Source organism: Sturnira hondurensis, unplaced genomic scaffold, assembly GCF_014824575.4.
Source record: "Sturnira hondurensis isolate 20B ecotype Veracruz unplaced genomic scaffold, ASM1482457v3 Scaffold0020601, whole genome shotgun sequence".
Classification (NCBI taxonomy): domain Eukaryota; kingdom Metazoa; phylum Chordata; class Mammalia; order Chiroptera; family Phyllostomidae; genus Sturnira; species Sturnira hondurensis.
In genome coordinates, this window is record NW_028093232.1 from 4,751,149 (window position 1) to 4,769,658 (window position 18,510).

At 40.7% G+C, this 18,510-nt stretch overlaps 1 protein-coding gene across 1 annotated transcript in view; it reads left to right on the forward strand.

Moving 5' to 3' along the window:
• Positions 1-208: 208 nt before the first annotated feature.
• TESPA1 (thymocyte expressed, positive selection associated 1) overlaps positions 209-18,510 on the forward strand; it is a 38,368-nt gene continuing 20,066 nt past the window's right edge. The window contains exons 1-3 of the mRNA XM_037030235.1: positions 209-366; positions 14,876-15,083; positions 15,998-16,040. Coding sequence (XP_036886130.1) covers positions 14,921-15,083; positions 15,998-16,040 — 206 coding nt within the window. The 5' untranslated portion in view covers positions 209-366; positions 14,876-14,920. The remainder of the gene's footprint in view (positions 367-14,875; positions 15,084-15,997; positions 16,041-18,510) is intronic.

The following is an 18,510-nucleotide window of genomic DNA, read 5'->3' on the forward strand; positions in this document are numbered from 1 at the left end:
AGAGGTGTGCTGTTTTGGAAAGACCAAGGCAGCTCAGCTCTCTGACGGGAGGGCCTCACTGCTGCTGGCGAGCTCAGCTCTGCGTCAGATACTTTGTTCTTCAGTCAGCCTCCTGAGCTAGAGCAAAGGATGTGGCCAGGTCAGAGGCGGGGACTGTGCATCTGTGTGTATATGTGCGTGTGTGTGTTCTCATTTCCGCTTCCCCTTTCAAGCTGGCAACAGCAGTGTAATGAGGACAGAGAGAAAGGTGCAATATGCAATATGATACTTTCTCACTGCCCTCGCTGCCTTCCCACTGCCTGGGAAAGGGTTGGTCCAGCCGTGGTAACTGCTTTGCCTCAAATTCAGCTCTCTACCAGCAGCCAGGTGAGTGCAACTTCCACTTCAATTTAAGACTATACTGATTTAGGGGGATGCTGGGAGACCAGAGGAAACAGGTCAGAGAAAAATCAGGCTGTGAAGAAAAGGAAAAAGCCAAGAGAAAAATCTCCCACACCCCTGACTTCAATCTTAAAAAATTCATCCTTGTGCCTCTCAGAAGAAAGGGGTCCCTTTACTTTCTTTTTTCCTTCCCATCACCAGACAAGTACTCTTTCTGGAGTCATACAACATGGGTTCCTTTGATGGCCTAAATTATCAGTTAGGAATTTTCTACCTCTCTCAACTGAGTTTATCTCTGTCTAGCTGTACTCACTTTTACTGTAAACTCAATGTAACTCTCACTTTGAAAGATTCTTCAGGACAAAAGTTTCTCGGTTTTGTTGCAGGTCCCCTCTAGTGTCCGTAACTCCCACGATGGAGACTACCTGGCCTAAATTAATTTCGCTTTTTGTGGGTATGAACTTTCTTCAGAAGCCATGGAACAAAGACAGATTGTGGCTACATGTGAGGCTACACAATGGAAAAATACCAGGCCAAATTAACTGGAAAGCTGGAGACAGATAACTGCCTGTCAGGGCCGGTTTTTCAGCTGTGCGTCTCAGAGATGCAGAGATGAAGAGATGAATGCGTTGACTGCCTAATGACCTACACAATCCTGGGTGGGGACAGGTTCTGTGCTTCTCCAACATCCTTATCTCAGCTGCAGCCAGGCTGAGCATGTCACCACCTACATGAGTTTTGGGGAGGGTAGAGGAGTGGAAAGATCTACTATACTGGGGTTTTCCCGTGCCCCTACTCTGCTACCGAGCTTACCAGTCGGTAAAGGAGAACAGGTGGGTCCCCAATGCAGAACAAGGACAAGATAAAAGAGTCCAACATTAGTGGTTTGACAAGACCATGAGGATTTGGAAGCAATGCCCAGGGAGGTAATAGTGACTCCGTCTGCCACAGGTGGCCTTTCAGAGAGAGGCCCAGGGACTTTCTAGACAGTACGCAGCAGAGCCGAGGATAGGAGGTTGGAGGTTGGAAGCTTTCAACTCACATGTTCAAGCTTCAGACTTACCAGTTGTTAGATTTGTGTGAGTTGAGATAAAGATCTGGTGTGATATTCCTGTAATGTGAAGCATTATTAGAAAGAGAGTAAGCCAGGTCTATTACCTATTTCCACATGTTATCAGAGATAACCAACTGAAAATATAACAAAGGGGCAGGAAGAGATCTAACAAAGGATTTCTTTTTCTCCAGCACCCCAGGGAGTTTACAAGTTCTTTACAACCACACTAAGAACATTTTCTCAGAACTCTGTTGGTTCTCTGAAAGTTAAATGGAATCCAGTGGTGATGCATTAGGTAGTGGCCGTAAAGAACCAACACAGCCATTTTTAATTCAAGGTTCAGGATTAGCGTTCTAACAGAGAATGGGGAGAAAGTTTGGTCCCAGCTCAGATCATAATTCACAGGGCCCACTCGGGGCTGCAGCAAGGGGGAAAGATCAGACACTTACTTCCATTTGACAACTGACCACTTCTGTTTTCACCTAAAGGACGAGAACAAAGTAGGCATCCCAATACCCCTGCGTACTCTGTACCTGGCATAAGCCCAGGCCTAAAGCAAAAAGAGTCTGGGGCAGACTCTGAGTCTGAGGACAAGATTCAGATATTGTGAAAGAAAAGGAAGGAAGAATAAAAACTAGTTCATCACGGAAAGTGCTTCATTACCAAGAAAATAAAAATGAAGAATTCAAGATACGAATTCATAGAACTAAACAATTATGAAATCTGCTCATTCTCTCACATATTAGGCTAAGGTATCTGTAAACCAGTTCTGATGAATTGATGTTTCCCCCTTTAAGTATTTGTGTTTATTTATTAAGTTTATTGGAGTGGCATTGGCTAATAAGATTATATAGGTTTCAAGTGTTCATTTCTGATACATGATCTGTATACTGCATTGTGTCTCACCACCCAAAGTCAAATCATCTTCCATTATCATATATTTGACCCCCTTTATTCTGTATGGCTCCCCACAGCCCCCTTCCCTCCAGTAGCCATCATACTGTTGTCTGTGTCTGTGAGTTTTTATTTGTTTGTTTTTATTTGTTCACCTGTTACTTTCAGTTTTTTATTTCACATATGAGTGGAATCATATAGTTCTTAACTTTTGGTGTCTGACTTATCTCACTCACCATAATATTCTCAAGGTCCATCCATGTTGTCACAAATGGCATCATTTCCTCTTTTCTTACAGGTGAGTAACATTCCATTGTATATATGTACCGCTTCTTCTTTATTCAATCATTATTGAAGGACACTCCAGTTGTTTCTGGTCTTGGTCCTTGTGAATAATGCTGCAGTGAATATAGGAGTGCATATATCTTTGCAAATAAACGTTTTCAAATTTTGAGGCTAGATATCCAGAAGAGAGGTTGCTGAGCCATATGGTAATTGTATTTGTAATTTTGGGGGAACCTCCCTCCATACTGTTTTCCATAGAGACTGCACCAGTTTACATTCCCACCAGCGGTGCATACAGGTTCCTTTCTCTCCACAGCCTCCCCAACACTCAGTAACCTATTTTTGATGCCTTAGAGCCTACGCAGATAAATAAAATAGAGTGTCTCCCAACACTCAGAGCACAGGATCACTTTTTTGCGAAAGTACAACTTTAATATTTTCTGTAGCAATTTAAAGGCCTTCCTTAAAACTCATTTACATCCTGGAAGTAGAAGTAAGAAAGAAAAGAAGGAGAGAACAAGAGGTCTTAGACAGTCTTCTCTTAGTCTTTATTCAGCTGGACTTGTTTTAGGAGGGAGGGGACAAAAAGAAAGGGGGGAAGTTATATTGACATTTTTCTTGGTATTATTTATCAGATAGCATCTTCCTTTTTCCTTGAAATGGACTGAACTGCTGCCTTAGACCACAGAAGTCTCATAATGCTCAAATGCTATTCCCCGGGTAGTTTTTGTTCTGATGATTTCACAAACTGCCGTGGTGTAGAGGACAATTCTATATTAGGAAGAAGTTTTCTATCTATGAAGACAATAGGAGAGGACGCTGCAGTTGGGGTATGTAGAATGGGGGCAGGGGTCACTCTGGCTTGAGGTGGAGTTGGTCCCATCACAAACAAAGAAATGCTGGCTGTCCTGGGACTTCTTATAGCCCTTTGCAATGGTGGTGATGTGTGCTCTGGTTGTAAATACAGATAAGATGTGGAAGGTCTTATGGGCCCCAATATGGAAACTCTGTTTCCTTTCTCTCTCCTCCCACGCTTGTTTTACTCTCAGTCCCAATTCACAGACACTGCTTGGGGTGTAGGAACAATACAGAAAGTCGAGAAGAGAGATCTGTCTGATACATGCCCCTGAGCGGCCTAGAGTGTTAAACAAAAACCTGGGGCATAGTCTTGGAAACCAAGAGTGGCACGAGGAAGGCTATCTGACATAGAGCAAGAAAGCACACAGGAAGCACAGAGGAAGAATAGAGGAAGAAAGCAAGTTCTGAGGACTCAGAACTTGCGTGAGTTCCATTAATAACCATTAATATTCTACATGACTTCAGATAAGCCTCTCTCTTTTAATATCTCTATCTCTTTTTGTTGCTCTTTTATTTTCCTCCACTGCAAAATAAGTGATGAGAATTCGATGATCTCCCAGATCCCTTTGGACATTAGTAAGAACAAAGGACCCAGTCACTGCATACTTCTCATCTGTGCTTAACGGCAGCTCCCCCTTCCTACCATGTGGATTTCACACACTACTGTCCACTGCTGCCCACGCTTTCCTTCTTTCCTGATGCCTGAAAATGTTCCAGCTTAGTAAGAGTGGTTTAGACTGAGAGATTACCACTAATAATAGCTATCAGTTATCAAGCACTTGCTTTATACAGCAGGGACTTAATATACAGGGTTGGGGGAAAGTAGGTTTACAGCTGTGAGTGCGTGAAACACAGAGTGTGTTCTTTTATTATTGTTTATTCATAATACATATTTATTATTAATAAATAATTATCTACTGTCACTTATTACTTATTATTCTCATTATTTTTCATAAGGACAACTGTAAACTTACTTTTGCCCCATTCTGTATATTATACAATTTTAACCCCCAATAGCTCAACAAGTTTGATATGTCATCTGATTTATGTATGAAGAAACCTAGGTTTAGAGGCAGTGAGTGATTTTACTAAGTAAGGAGACAGAACTGTCATTGCAAACAAAACTGACTCTGATTTCATGGCCCAGGCTCCCTCCGGTTTTTCTTCTCAAGGGTTGACCATCCTTCCTGAGCCTCTTGGAAATATTCCCATGGTGAAGTAACTAAGCGGAGCTGATCTTTGGCAGGTACAAATTGGTAGGCCCACATTAGTTGTTAAATATTAAAATATGTCCACACCAAATTATGATAAACACCCATTGTTCCAAGATCTCTGAGTACCCACGACCAACCCTGCTTCCCACAAGGTTCCCAAGACTGGCAGCGAACACTCAGTGCCTCGCCAGCCATACACTGGTAGGACTCCGCCACAGGGCAATGGCTGGTGCCAACCCTGATGGATCTGTTCCATCCTATCACCACTGTTAAATGTTCTGAATATCACAATAATCTACAAGTAAAGTAAATTTCTGAACAGACTTTCCCTCTCAACTAGACCTTAGTTGGGCCCTTGCTGCTAATCCACTCTGTCAGGCTGAGGAAGGCAGCACTGCTTGGGAATCACCTGGTTGGAGTCAAGAGGCAACCCTACGCCAGTAACCAAACAAGGCAATTCCTCTCTTATCAAGATTGTCATAGCTCAGGTTGGTCTGACTTGTGGTGCAGTTTTTCTACTAATAATAGAATAAAAAATAACCTAAGATCACCATTTAGATGTTAGTAGTAAATACAATTTAGGATAAATGAAAGGAGAAACTATTTTAGTAAAATCTCCATTTCACATTACATAAACTCTCCATTTTCCCTTATAGAGAAGAGGCAGCATAAACCAAAAGTCAGACCAACCTGAGTTTAAATCTCAACACTATAAGATTCTAAATATATGATGACCTTGGACAAGTCACATATCTCTTTGAGCTTCAGATAATAATAATTAGCTCAAAGGTGATTGTCAGGACCAAGGGAGATAGTTTCTGGAAAGGTTTTATGAATAAATATAAGGTACTCAATACATCTTATGATGTATTATGAGTTATTATGAGTACCTATTGCTTTGACCTGCCCATGTTACTATGTAAAGAGGCTCTAATTGGCCCTGGCTGGTGTAGCTCAGTGGATTGAGCATGGGCCTGCAAACCACACGATCGCAGTTCAATGCCCAGTCAGAGCACATGCCTGGGTTGCAGGCCAGTTCCCAGCAGGGGACACACAAGAGGCAACCATACATTGATATTTCTCTCCCTCTCTCCTTATCTTCCCCTCTAAAAATAAATAAATAAAATCTTTAAAAAAAGAAGCTCTAACTATATCCTTTAGAAAACAGACTGGAAGTATGTGATGTTCTCAATGTAGTAATAATAACATATCCACAAATATTTTCTTTGCTACTAAAGTTACTGCTTCTGGTGATGATCTTTGTTCAAAACTTTTCATTTCAAAGCTTTTAAACCATGCCCTAACATTAAACCACTAGAGGTAATTTCTCATGCCTAACATCAACCCTGTCTGCTGCAATTTCTGATTTTAACTGTAACATCCTCAGAACAGAGAATTCTTTCCTACTCTACTTGGTTGGAGTCAGTTTTCACAGCACTTGACAGATTGTGGAGAAATATCTACAGAGTGAGTCTTTTGAGAAATGTAAAGAAGAGAAAAGGGCTGGTGTTGACAGCAGAGGGAAAAAATAAGACTTTGGGGTGATTTAGGCAATTAACTGTTGATCCGTTGTAGAGGGTTTTTTTGTTTTTGTTTTGTTGGGGGGGGGTGGTTAATGGGAATGTCATAGAAAAGATATCAGCAGGCTTCAGATTTCTATCTTCATAGGAGATAGATTAAATATAATATTATAATATAAACATCGAGAAAGATGGTACTCAGATTTCAGAAAGAACTTTCGACCAAGGAATGAAAACTTAGAATGGAATTTGAGGAAATTTTTTTTTGTTTTTTTTTGGGGGGGGGGGGGAGATTTTTATTTATTTATCTTTAGATAGATGGGAAGGATTAGATAGATGGGAAGGAGAGAAGGAGAGAAACATCAATGTATGGTTGCCTTTTGTGCGTCCCCTGCTGGGAGTTGGCCTGCAGGGAACTGGCCTGCAACCCAGGCATGTGCCCTGACTGGGAATCGAACTGTGATCCTCTGTTTCGCAGGCCTGTGCTCAATCCACTGAGCTACACCAGCCAGGGGAAATTTTTTAAGATAGAAAAATTTGATAGTTTAAGCTTATAAATTCAGTCAAACTATTGTGACCTTCATATTATATCAGCAAAGGATTGGCATGACTATGCCCCAACCCTTTCCCCCCTTCCCTACAAGGTATACAAAATATATATATTAGGAGTTGAGACCATTTTTTCCATAGGGAAAGTCAGGAGCACCTGTCTTGTGACATATAAGGATAATTTTTCAGCACCAGTGTGATTCTTACTCTGCAGGTACAGTATTTACTGAGCACTTTTGTGTTGCAAAGTACTTGCTATGCCCTAAAATAAGATTCAGGGGACAAGCTACAAAAAGTGGTGAATAATGAGAAAGGTAAATACTTATCTCTTGTTGAATATAACAGGTGTGCTAGATGTTAGAGGTAAGTAATAGAAAGCAGATGACTTATGTAGGCCTTCAAAGGATAAATAGAATTTCTTTGGATAGATAAGAGTGGATGGATCTGTTTAAATTAAACCAAAAAGAAAAATTCAAGGCTGGAGGTCAGTGAGCAACACCTGACTGAATCATAGACATTTGGGTTCCTTCTCAGCCTCGCTTATTTGGGCTCCCTACTTTCCTGGGTCAGTGAAAGTTGGAAGTTGGGTCAGGAACCCAATAAGTCACTGTTAATTTGAAAGGGAATTTGCAAAATAGGAAGTAATTTCAGAGGCAACTGGACCATTTTCTAATCCTTATGGAAAAAACTATACAAATGCATTTTTACAGGTATTATTCCTACACGTACTTCAAAGTCAACTAGAATAAATTCATAAGCATTTAGACATTGGTATTAGCAGCAAACTTATACATTGAGTCCCATCAATTTATTTTTTTAAGATTTCATTTATTTATTTTTAAAGAGAGGGAGGGAGGGAGAAAGAGAGGGGGAGAAACATCAATGTGTGAGATAAACATTTACTGGTTGCCTCTTGCACACCCCCAACTAGAGACTTAGCCTACAACCCAGGCATATGCACTGACCACAAATTGAACCAGCAACATTTCAGTTTCTAGGCTGATGCTCAATCCACTGAACCACACCAACCAGGGCCATCAATTCACATTTAAGAGAATAAAACCAATGCCGTAATAGAAAATCTGGAGTAACTCAGTGATCTCATCTGGAGCCACATTTGTTGTGAGAGCAATGCACCAACCACAAGAAATGACATTTCATGGACAAGCTAAATTGGTATTCAAGAGTAAGCCTCCTGGCTTCAATTTCAAGATAACACAGTAGAAAGATCCTGAGCTCACTTCCTCTGGTTTACACCAAAACTACAACTACATACAGAACAGTTATCTCTGAGAACAACCCGAAGACTAGCAGAACAGATTTTCTACAGCTACATATATAAATAAAAAGCCACATTGAGATGGGTAGAAGGGGTAAAGACTAAGTCTTGTCAGGACCCACCCAACCCCACCCCCACCCCCAGTGTGGTGACTGACAAGTGGGAGGGATATCATAACTGCAGAGGTCATCCCCAAAGAGTGAGAGGTTTGAACCCTAGCCTGGGGGACCTACACCAGGAAGAGGAACCCCCATAACATCTGGCTTTGAAAACCAGTGGGGATTACATTTGGGAAAACCAAAGGGCTATAGGAAACCCAGATTGTGTTCTTTCTGAGACCCAGGACAGAAGCAGCAGTATAAAAAGCACCGAGGTCACCCATGAAGGCGATACTTTGACTAATTTTAGAGCATGTGCTGGAGGGACAGGGACCTATTGGAACTTTCTCCTGAGTCAGAAGTGCTGGTGGGCACCATTTTTCTTCTCCCTTCTTCTACTCTCCTTCTGCCTAACTGGTCTGATGTTGGCAGGAGCCATTTCTGACACTCTCCATTAACCTTGCTACCACTATGCACCTCACTCTGGCATTTCCCTGAGGACTCATCCGGGCTGTCACTTTTCCAAAGCAGCTCCTGCCCTGCCACACCCTGTGGGTGGCCTCAGCCAGCACCAGTACACAGCAGTGTGTCTGCAATAGCATGGCTGGGCCTCACAGCCAGTTCACTGAAGGCCTGTCCTGCACACCAGCATGCTTGCAACAGTTGTGGCCAGGCCTCACAGCCAGCTGCACCAGTGACCAGCCTCTCCTGCCAGTGTGCCCATAGAAGCTGAGGCCCAACCACAACAGGAGGCAATGCTAGTCCACCCAGGGAACACCCCTGGAGCACCCAACTCTGATGACAAGGGGGATTTCACCATTGGGCCTGGGTGTGTACAAGAGGCAACCAATTGGTGCTTCTCTCTGTCATTGATGTTTCTCCCTCTCACTTACTCTCTCTCTAAAGGCAAGGGGGAAAATGTCCTCAAGTAAAGATTAACTTTTAAAAAATTATCATCAAATTCTGCATACAAGTGGATTAACTCAATGAAAACTTTGGTAAAGAGGTAAAAATTATTTTTAAAAGGACCTATCAGAAGTGAAGAATGTAACAATTGGAATGAAAAATACACTGGAGGAAAACAACAGCAGATCAGATGATACAGAAGAACAAACCAGCAATTAGGAAGAGAGGATTGTGGGAATTACCCAACTGAAAGATCAAAAAGAAAAAAATAATTTAAAAGAATGAGGATAGCAAAGAGGAACCTCTGGAACAACATCAAGCATACCAACATTCAAATCATAGAGTTCCTAACCCTGACCAATGTGGTCCAGTTGTTCAGGCATTGTCTCAAAAAGTGAAATGTCACTGGTTCAATTCCTGGTCAGGGCACATACATGCCTGGGTTGCAGGTTCAGTCCCCAGTTGGGGTGTGCTTGAGAAGACACTGATCAATGTTTCTCTCACACATGATGTTCTTCTGCCTCTCTTTCTCCCTCCTTTTCCCTCCATAAAGCATAGAGTCCCAAACAAGATGAACCCAAAGAGACCCACACCAAGAAGCATTGTAATTAAATTGTTAAAAGTTAAAGATAAAGAGAGAATCTTAAAAGCAGCAAGAGAAAACCAACTAGTTACATACAAGGGAATGCCCACAAGACTATCAGTTGACTTTTCAACAGAAACTTCACAGGCCAGGAGGAGGTGGCATGACATACTCAGCGATCAACAACCAAGAATACCTTACCCCACAAGGCTATTATTCAGAGTTGAAGGAGAGATCAAGATTTTGCCGGATAAGCAAAAGCTAAAGGAGTTTACAAGAAATGTTAAAGGGAATTCTTTAAGTGCAAAAGAAAAGGCCAAAACTGTAAATAAGAAAATATATGGAAAAAAGTAACCACCCCAGTAAAGGCAAACCTTTACTAGTAGAAGGTAGAATACCAACCACTTATAAATCTAGTATGAAAACAATTAAAATTACAAGAAGTACATACTTATCAATAATTAAATATAAAGGGACTACGCTCTCCATGTAGAAGCTATAGGGTGACTGGGCAGATGAAAAACAAGATCCTTGAGTATGCTGCCTATATGCCATTCACATTGTGTCAGGAGACGCACAGAGACTGAAAGGAGAGGCATGGAAAAAGATATTTTATGAAAATGGAAATTTTTAAAAAGCCAGAATTATAATACTCATATCAGATAAAATAACTTTAAAACAAAGACTATAACAAAAGACAAAGAAGGACCCAGCAATTTCATTTCTGAGTGCTTAGCTGATGAAAAATGAAACACTAATTTGAAAAGATATAGGCACCCCTATGTTCACTGCAGCAGCCATAATATGCAACATTATTTGCAACAGCCATAATATGGAAGCAACCTAGAGGCTCATCAATAGATGGACATATAAAGAAGAATTGAATGTGTGTGTGGGCAAGAATATTACCCAGTCATGAAAAGGAATGAAATCATGCCATTGCAACAACATGGATAGACCTAGAGGATATTATGTTAAGTGAAATGTCATTTCACTTGTATGTGGAATCTAAAAAACTAAAATGAACAAACAAAATAAACAGAACAACAGATACAGAAAAACTGATAGTTGCCAGTGGGTAGGGGTTGCGCAAAACGGTAAAGGGGGCTAAGAGGTAAAAATGTATGGTTATAACATAAATAAGTCATGGGGATGTAAAGCACAACAGAAGGAATACTGTCAACATCACAACAACTTGGTGATGGTGACAGATGGATACTGGACTTTTCATGGTGATCACTTTTAAGGTATACAAATGTCAAATTACTGTTAAATACCTGAAACTAATATAGTATTGTGTGTCAACTATACTGTAACTAAAAGGAGCTTTTGAAAAAAGAAAGGAAAAGAAAATCTAAATGATGTGCCAGAAGTCAATTAATTGGACACAAAGGTTGGAAGGATGCCCAACTTTCCTGATTCCCAGTCAGTGCTCTTTTCACTGCACCAAATCCCACTGTGCATATAGATGTATGTTTTGTATGGCTTGCTTGGAGAAAATATCTCCACACCCTTCTCTCTATTACAGGGGGCCCCATGGCCTTCAAAGGTGCCATATGGACAGCTGTGTGCACCCCCCCCAATCCTTCAATTCTTTCTAACACTCTTACTGCTGATGTGCTTGCCTGATAATCATTTGCCATTTCCTCTAGATTTCCACAAAGAATACCCACTTTCTTATCTCCCAGTAGCACAGCTTCCTCCTGTTACCATTAACTAGTCAATTCTATGTTTCCCTGCCTCATAATATCACTGTACTTATAATACCCCATGAATAGGTCTCTATAACCCAAGTGTGACAGAAATTGAGGAAAATTAGCTTATTCAATTCCCTGGTTCCATGTCCAGTTTGCCACAGTTGAAAAGATTGGCTTACATATCTCTTGCATCTTTTATTTCAGACTTGAGACCATTGTTACTTTTTCAAGAAAAGCAATTTTCACCCAAATTGCTTAGAAAATGACTGTTATTCTTGATAGGCAATAGAGTCCTTAACTTTTCCAGCCTTCTTGTTGTCATAACTATAATAATCATGTATTTGTAAGGTTTTCTTCAGAACTATTAAGTATTGAGGATCTCTTTCCATGGGGATTTTTTCTTTAAGTATTTACATTAAGTAAAACTTTTCCTCATAGGGCAGAACAACAAATAAAAGTAGTTAAGAAAAAATACAGCTCCTGCTTACAATTATAGGAACTCTAAGATTATAAACAAGTCATAGAATAACCCTCAAATTCATCTTTCTCCAACATCTAGCCCAAAACATTTTTGCATGCTTAGCAAACATATAATTATAAGCTTATTGTCACAGTTTTACAGCCAATCTCCCTACACATGTCTATTATGACTGTAAAACACTGACCTCCTTTGGGGAATAGTCAGTCACCTACTAATTATTCATTGATTTAGAGAATAAGCATTTACTAAGCAACTGTGACAAGTTAAGTTCTGTATTAGACATTAGGGACACAACACTGAACAACCCAGATAAAAATCTCTGTCCTCATGGAGCTCATATTCTAATCAGAAGAGGAAACAACAAACTAGATTAATAAATAAAATATAGAGTATTTTAGTGGTAATAATGAAGAAGAAAAGTAAGCAGGAAATAGACTCAGTGAAAAGTGACTATTGTAGGCTGTAGAAGCCAGGCGGGGCTTCATGGAGAATATTGGTACAAGCTGAGTTTTGCAGGTTAAGTGTGCCAAACGTTGAGAGACAAGAAGGGAAATGAGTGAAGAACATGAGAACAACCTAGAATTAATAAAAATATAAGCATTTTCAGGGGGCAGTGGAAAAATTAGCATGTATGAGTGTGATGTAGTTTCAAATGTGTGGGAAGAATATAGAATAGATTCATATCACAGAGTAAGTTGAAACTCAAGTAGAGGCTTTCGTTTACCATCTCACTAAGTGAAACTCCGGCACTGTGCTAAGCTAGAGTGTCCTTATTAAGAAAATGAGACTAGAAAGAGGGATTGAATTTTCCAACCTATACCACTAGCAAGTTGCTGAATTGAGTGAAAGTCAAATATTCCTCCCTCCCTCCCCCTTTCTTTCTGTCTCTCTCTCTCTCTTTCTTTCTTTCTCTTTCTTTTTTTCTTTCTTTTTCTCTCTTTCTTCCCTTCTTTCTCTCATTCTCTCTTCCTGCCCTACTATCTTTCTGCTTCCTTTTAAATTCTCCTAATCACCAAAAACATTCTTCTTATGAAAAGAAGAGTTCACAAGCTTTAGGTGGAAGTCCATTTGCTCTGGGAATTAAAGACAATAGGCAAGTCAATGTCTGACGTTTTCTTTTCTGGGCTCACTGACACCAACCTAGTAAATATTTTGGAGGTGCAGAATTAATAAGGTAAATAAATTCTGATCAAGGCTTTTTCTTAAATTACTTTATTGTTGTTCAACTAGACAACTAGACAACTAGAGTTGTCTGCATTTTCTTCCCACCACTCCCCCACCACCCCAGCCAAACCCACCTCCCTCCCTTGCTTCCACCCTCCTACTTGGTTTTGTCCATGTGTCCTTTATAGTAGTTCCTGAAAACCCTTCTCCCCACTGTCCCCTCCCCCCTCCTAAGTGCCCATCAGCAAATGAGTGGATCAAAAACAATGGTACATTTACGCAATGGAATTCTACACAGCAGAGAGAGGAGATTCTACCCTTTGCAACAGCATGGATGGAACTGATCAAGGTTTTTTAGATTCTTTTCCTAAAATCTTTCTAGTTACAATATTATCCTCTTTTTATCACTTCACAACAACTCTGACCAAAGGACAAATTATCTCTGCTACCCCTTTTTTGTGGCTTCCCCATGTCACAAGCTTAAATCAACCATTTAATTTCCCCTTAAAGGCACAAGCAATGGACAAAAGGCTAGGTTAACAAAATTTCATCATTCCAACTGTTGTCATTCCTTGGAGAAAAATATTATTAGGTTAGACCTGAAGTAGAAGAATTTAGATCAGACCACAGTAATCATGTATTATTTTCCTCTGGATAAGTTTTCCTGTAGCAAGCAGAAGCATTCAAAACAATTTTATCATCCTAGGAATGTGTTTTATGTTCAATTTGTTCCTTTCAAAAATAGCTATTTTAGTGCCTAAATTGTTGAATGCCTCACAAATGATTTTGTTTTTAAAGGTTTGAAGAACAGAAGTCTCTGGAAACTGGGACTCTCCTTATTTTTCTTTCCCTTTACTCCAACAGTGAGAAGTACAGCTAAGATGATGGGGCTGGTGTGGCAGCTCCAGGGAATGGAGGGACAGGGCAGTAGAGAGCAGTGGTCCCACCGCCACTAACTCACTGCTATGAGTGCAGCAAGTGAGGAAGAGGCAGGAGAACAGAGCATAAACCAATAAATGTTCACTGGCCTTGAGTCTTTAAAGCTCTATTTGGACAACTAAATGATTCCTCTCCTCTTTCTTCCTCTTTGAATAAATGGCTAGTGCCATCAGGTTGAACCTCTTGGAAGAATACGAAGGGGTTGACAAGGCAGTGTCAACAATACATTAGGCAGTGCTAAAAGAAATACAAACCCATGGGTGAGCCAGGGAATGAACTCATAGCTATGGAGAAAGCCATGGACACAACGTGGAAAATGGTGATCCTTAAGGTGGTAGCTGCAGTTGGTTAAGGCAACATCTCTTTGTTGTTTTTATTGTGAGGTTCCCCCACCCCAAAAGAAATCCTATGTGAACCCTTAATATACAAATGAGGAAACTAAACAAGGCAAACTCAGAATGACTGCAGTTAAAATGAATTCCTGGTTGTGGACCTTAGAAAAGTCATTCAACCTTTGAGATCTGAGACTTGTTCATATGCCTTTATGAGAATCAAACAAAGTGAAGTTTATAAGTTGCAAATTCATAGATAGTTCAATGTCAATGGAAGATTCTGAGACAAAATCATTAAGGATTAAAGAAAAATGTTTTCTAATACACGACTTCTGTAATCATGGAAAGCAGCTCCTCTTTAAGTAGGAAGAGCTCTTTGAATTGAGCTCCTTAAAGCATGTGATGTTTGAAGTTTCCACACTTACTGATTTGAAAGCCTTGCCCTGGTGTTTGGATTCTTCAGAGCACTCTTTTTTCTTGAAGATGGAGGAAGGGCTAAACATGTCTTTCCTTTCTGCATCTCCAAAAATCGGTGCAGGAGTCACGCTCCTTTGTGGGGATCCACAAAGACGGGGAGTCCGGGGCACCCCACAAGTGTCCGAGTAGAGGATGAGGGAGTACCACTGTACTTCAATTCTCAGGGCAGCACCACTGTCGCAGGAGACCTTGAAGGCTGAACCAGGGCCATGGAGGGCTCTGTGCTGAGCCCCACGTCCTGGGAGAAGCGCCGGGCCTGGATCCGCCAGAGCCGTCACTGGCAGACCCAGGTCCTAGAAGAGGAGGCTGCAGCTGCCCTGCAGGATGTCCCAGATCCTGAGCCAGCCAGCCTGGATGACGTTTTCCAGGAAGGTAAGAGGCAGTTAGACACCAAACAGACTTCCACGTCGCCTTTAGTAGGGGAATGGGGCAGCAGGCACAGGCCCACTTTGTGTGGGCAGTAGGTAGGTCCCTTGTCTAGGCTAGGCCCTCAGGGAGGCTCATTTTGACTGGTTTAAATGAGTTTAAGGGAAGAAGGATAAAGTAATATAAAATATGAATTATGTGAGAAAAAGAAAGGCATAAGATTGGGAAACAGAAAAAAACATATTTGTGTGTCATCCAGAGAAGTTGTCTGTAGGGCGTGGCGTCAGAGTGCTCTGTGAATGCTTTGGGATGTTTCCATTTTGTGTGTGTAAGGAGATCACAGCCCAAATGCCTGGGCTCTGGCTGCAGCTCTGTCACTGACAAGCTGTGTATCCTTTGGCAAGTCACTCAGCTCTAAGACATCGTTGTCTCATTTAAATTGTGTAATAGTTAGTACTTTTTCAATATCCTTCTCAGAACTTCTTTGAGGTTCAAATGTGACTCTAGCCATGGGGGGGGGGGAATCTTTTATAAATAAACCCAGTTTTGCTTATTTAATAGTAAACAAAAATCACAAATGCAATACTGTGCTTTTCTAGTTTTATTTTGGGTTTGCTTTTTTTTTTAGGGGGAGGATCCACTCCTTTTCCCAAAGCATGGGGGAAAGAGAGCCGTGGGCTTACCATCCTAGGCATTTTCCAGGTGCCTTGGAAGAAAGGGACAGAGGGGAAAGAGAGAAGAAATATACACTATTTGTATACCTGGGTATACTCCTCTTGTATCTTAAAGAAAAGTTTTATGGGGGAAAGGAAGGATTTGTGACAAGATTTATATAAGGATAAACTTGAAAATGGGGTGAGTTGCAAGGAGAGAGTCTGCTCCCTTCAGCTCCCAACTGATCTGATGTCTGACTTTCCTAGGGAATCCAATCACCAAGATCGAAGACTGGCTGCAGGACTGTGGGTAAGTGCTGGAGGGGCAGTGGGACTGAACGTGTGCATGGTTGGATACGCTAACAGGCACTGACTCATGGAAACTCAGAAACAAGGGAATGGGTTTGAATTGGGCCTAAGGATACGAAGTGGGGTTGAAATAAGGAGGGGAGGGGAGGGGAGCCTTGGGGTGAGTGTGGGCATGGTGGCTGCGAATCAAGTGCAACTCTGGGACGAGACTAATTTCATGTGGAGGCCTGGAAATACAGGCAGGATCTAGTCTGAAGCCAAGAATGACAGAAATCTGCGGCTTTGGGGAATGGCTGGGCTGAGACCCAGGTCCCCGCTCTACTGCCTTTCCCTTCGGGCTAGAGCCTAACACTATGTCACGAAAGAGGTGAGAAACCTAATTGCTCTTCTGATCGGAGTAATTTGTCACTATGTTGTTTACTTCTACTGCAGAACACAGGACAAGGGGCTAAGGGCTTACTCTATACTCCAAACATTCCAAGTAGTGAAGAATTTCAGCAGATACTTCAGGGCAAAATGTAGTATCTTTCCTCAGAAACATTTAAAATATGAGACCATACACCCCACAGCCTATACTGTTTTAGAGTAAGTCTACCCAGACCCAGAGGGAACGCTCCTCTGACCTGTTTAAGCCTGATCATTCATGTGATAATGAATTCTCAGAAGTTATAACTCCTGTCTGCTCTTTATTTCCCCTCCAGGAATGGTTCAGTCTTTATATAGCCTTTAATCTAAACTCATCTGTTAACATATACATGAACCCACCCTTGCTTATTTGGTAGGAAATAAATAGCACTGAATAATCCAACGTTGTTTAGTTCAACTGTGACCCAGAAGGTAATGCCAGGAGGGATTTATTTTGTGTTTTTGTTGTTTACAAAACATATTGTCCTTATAGTCGAACAAGGTTCGACTAGTTCGAACTTAGAATTGGTTCACAATTCTAAGTCAATTAAGGGTAATTGAAATATAGAAAAATAAAGTAATGTAGAAATAGGAACATTTGCAAGTTTTAGTGTGTGAAAACTGTCCTGAGATTTTTAAATCCTTCACCACTGACAGAGAAAAGGGGGGAGGGGGGAGGAGGAAGAAGAGGTACAGGGGCAATAAATGGTAACAGAAGACTTGACTTGGGGTGGTGGACACACAATACAATATACAGATGATGTTTTATAGAATTGTATACCTAAAATCTATATAGTTTTATTAACCAATGGGACTCTAATAAATTCAGTAAAAAATGAAAATTAAGCCATGGCTGGTGTAGCTCAGTGGATTGAGCATGGGCTGTGAACCAAAGGGTTGCTAGTTCAATTCCCAGTCAGGGCACATGCCTGGGTTGTGAGCCAGGTCCCCAGTGGGGGCCATGTGAGAGGCAACCATACATTGATGTTTCTCTCTCTCTTTCTCCCTTCCTTCCCCTCTCTCTAAAAACAAATAAAATAGCCCTGGCTGGTGTAGCTCAGTGGATTGAGCAGGAGTCTGCGAACCACACGATCACGGTTTGATTCCCAGTCAGGGCACATGCTTGGGTTGCAGGCCAGTTCCCAGCAGGGAACTCATGAGAGGCAACCATACATTGATATTTCTCTCCTTCTCTCCTTCCCTCCCCCTCTAAAAAATAAATAAGTAAATAAATAAATAAATAAATAAATGAAATTTTAAAAATAAATAAAATAAAATCTTTTAAAATTTAAAATTAAAAAATTATAAAAATAAAATAAAATGCTTCACCAGATTTGTTCAGGAGAACAAGTTGTCTCAGTTATGTCTTCATCTCATTAACTATTCTTGAGTCTTAATCAATTTACATCAACAATTACTAACTGTGCATTTGCTAACTGTCTGATTGTCTAAATAGTCTAGAGAGGTGCTAAATAGTTTAAAATATGCTTCTTGGCTTTAAACATACTACATTCTAGTTGAAAAGAATAAATTCGCTATGAGATCACAAACTTCAGAGATCACCTTTCCCCACCTGTACTCCACAAAGATAAACCCTGATACAAAATATATGTTGAAAATGTAGACTGGTAAATGAAAATACTCCAAGATTTGAGCCTAATTATTTTGCTATCTGTCTGTGTAAACTGTAAGTAAACAGCTGAAATTCTATCTCGGATTTCTCACCTATAAAGTGGAGAACTAGAATAAGAGTGTCAAAAGTTTTCAAAGATTTAAATGCTATGCTGTACGTACAAGTGCTGTAATGCTCTGTAGTAATATGTGAGTGGTAAGGCTTATAAAGTAGGGGCTTTATGCTACTTTAAATTTTCACAAAATAAGTCTATCATCTATCTGCCTGTCTGTCTTCTATTGCTATATCAAAAAATACGTCCAGAAGTGGTGCGCACCACCTCCAGGATGGTGGTTATCTCTAGGAAGGAAGAAAGGAGGAAGAATGGGAGTAAAATGAGACACCAGTTATATCATTAACATTTCATTCATTTTTATTTTTATCTGAAGCAAAT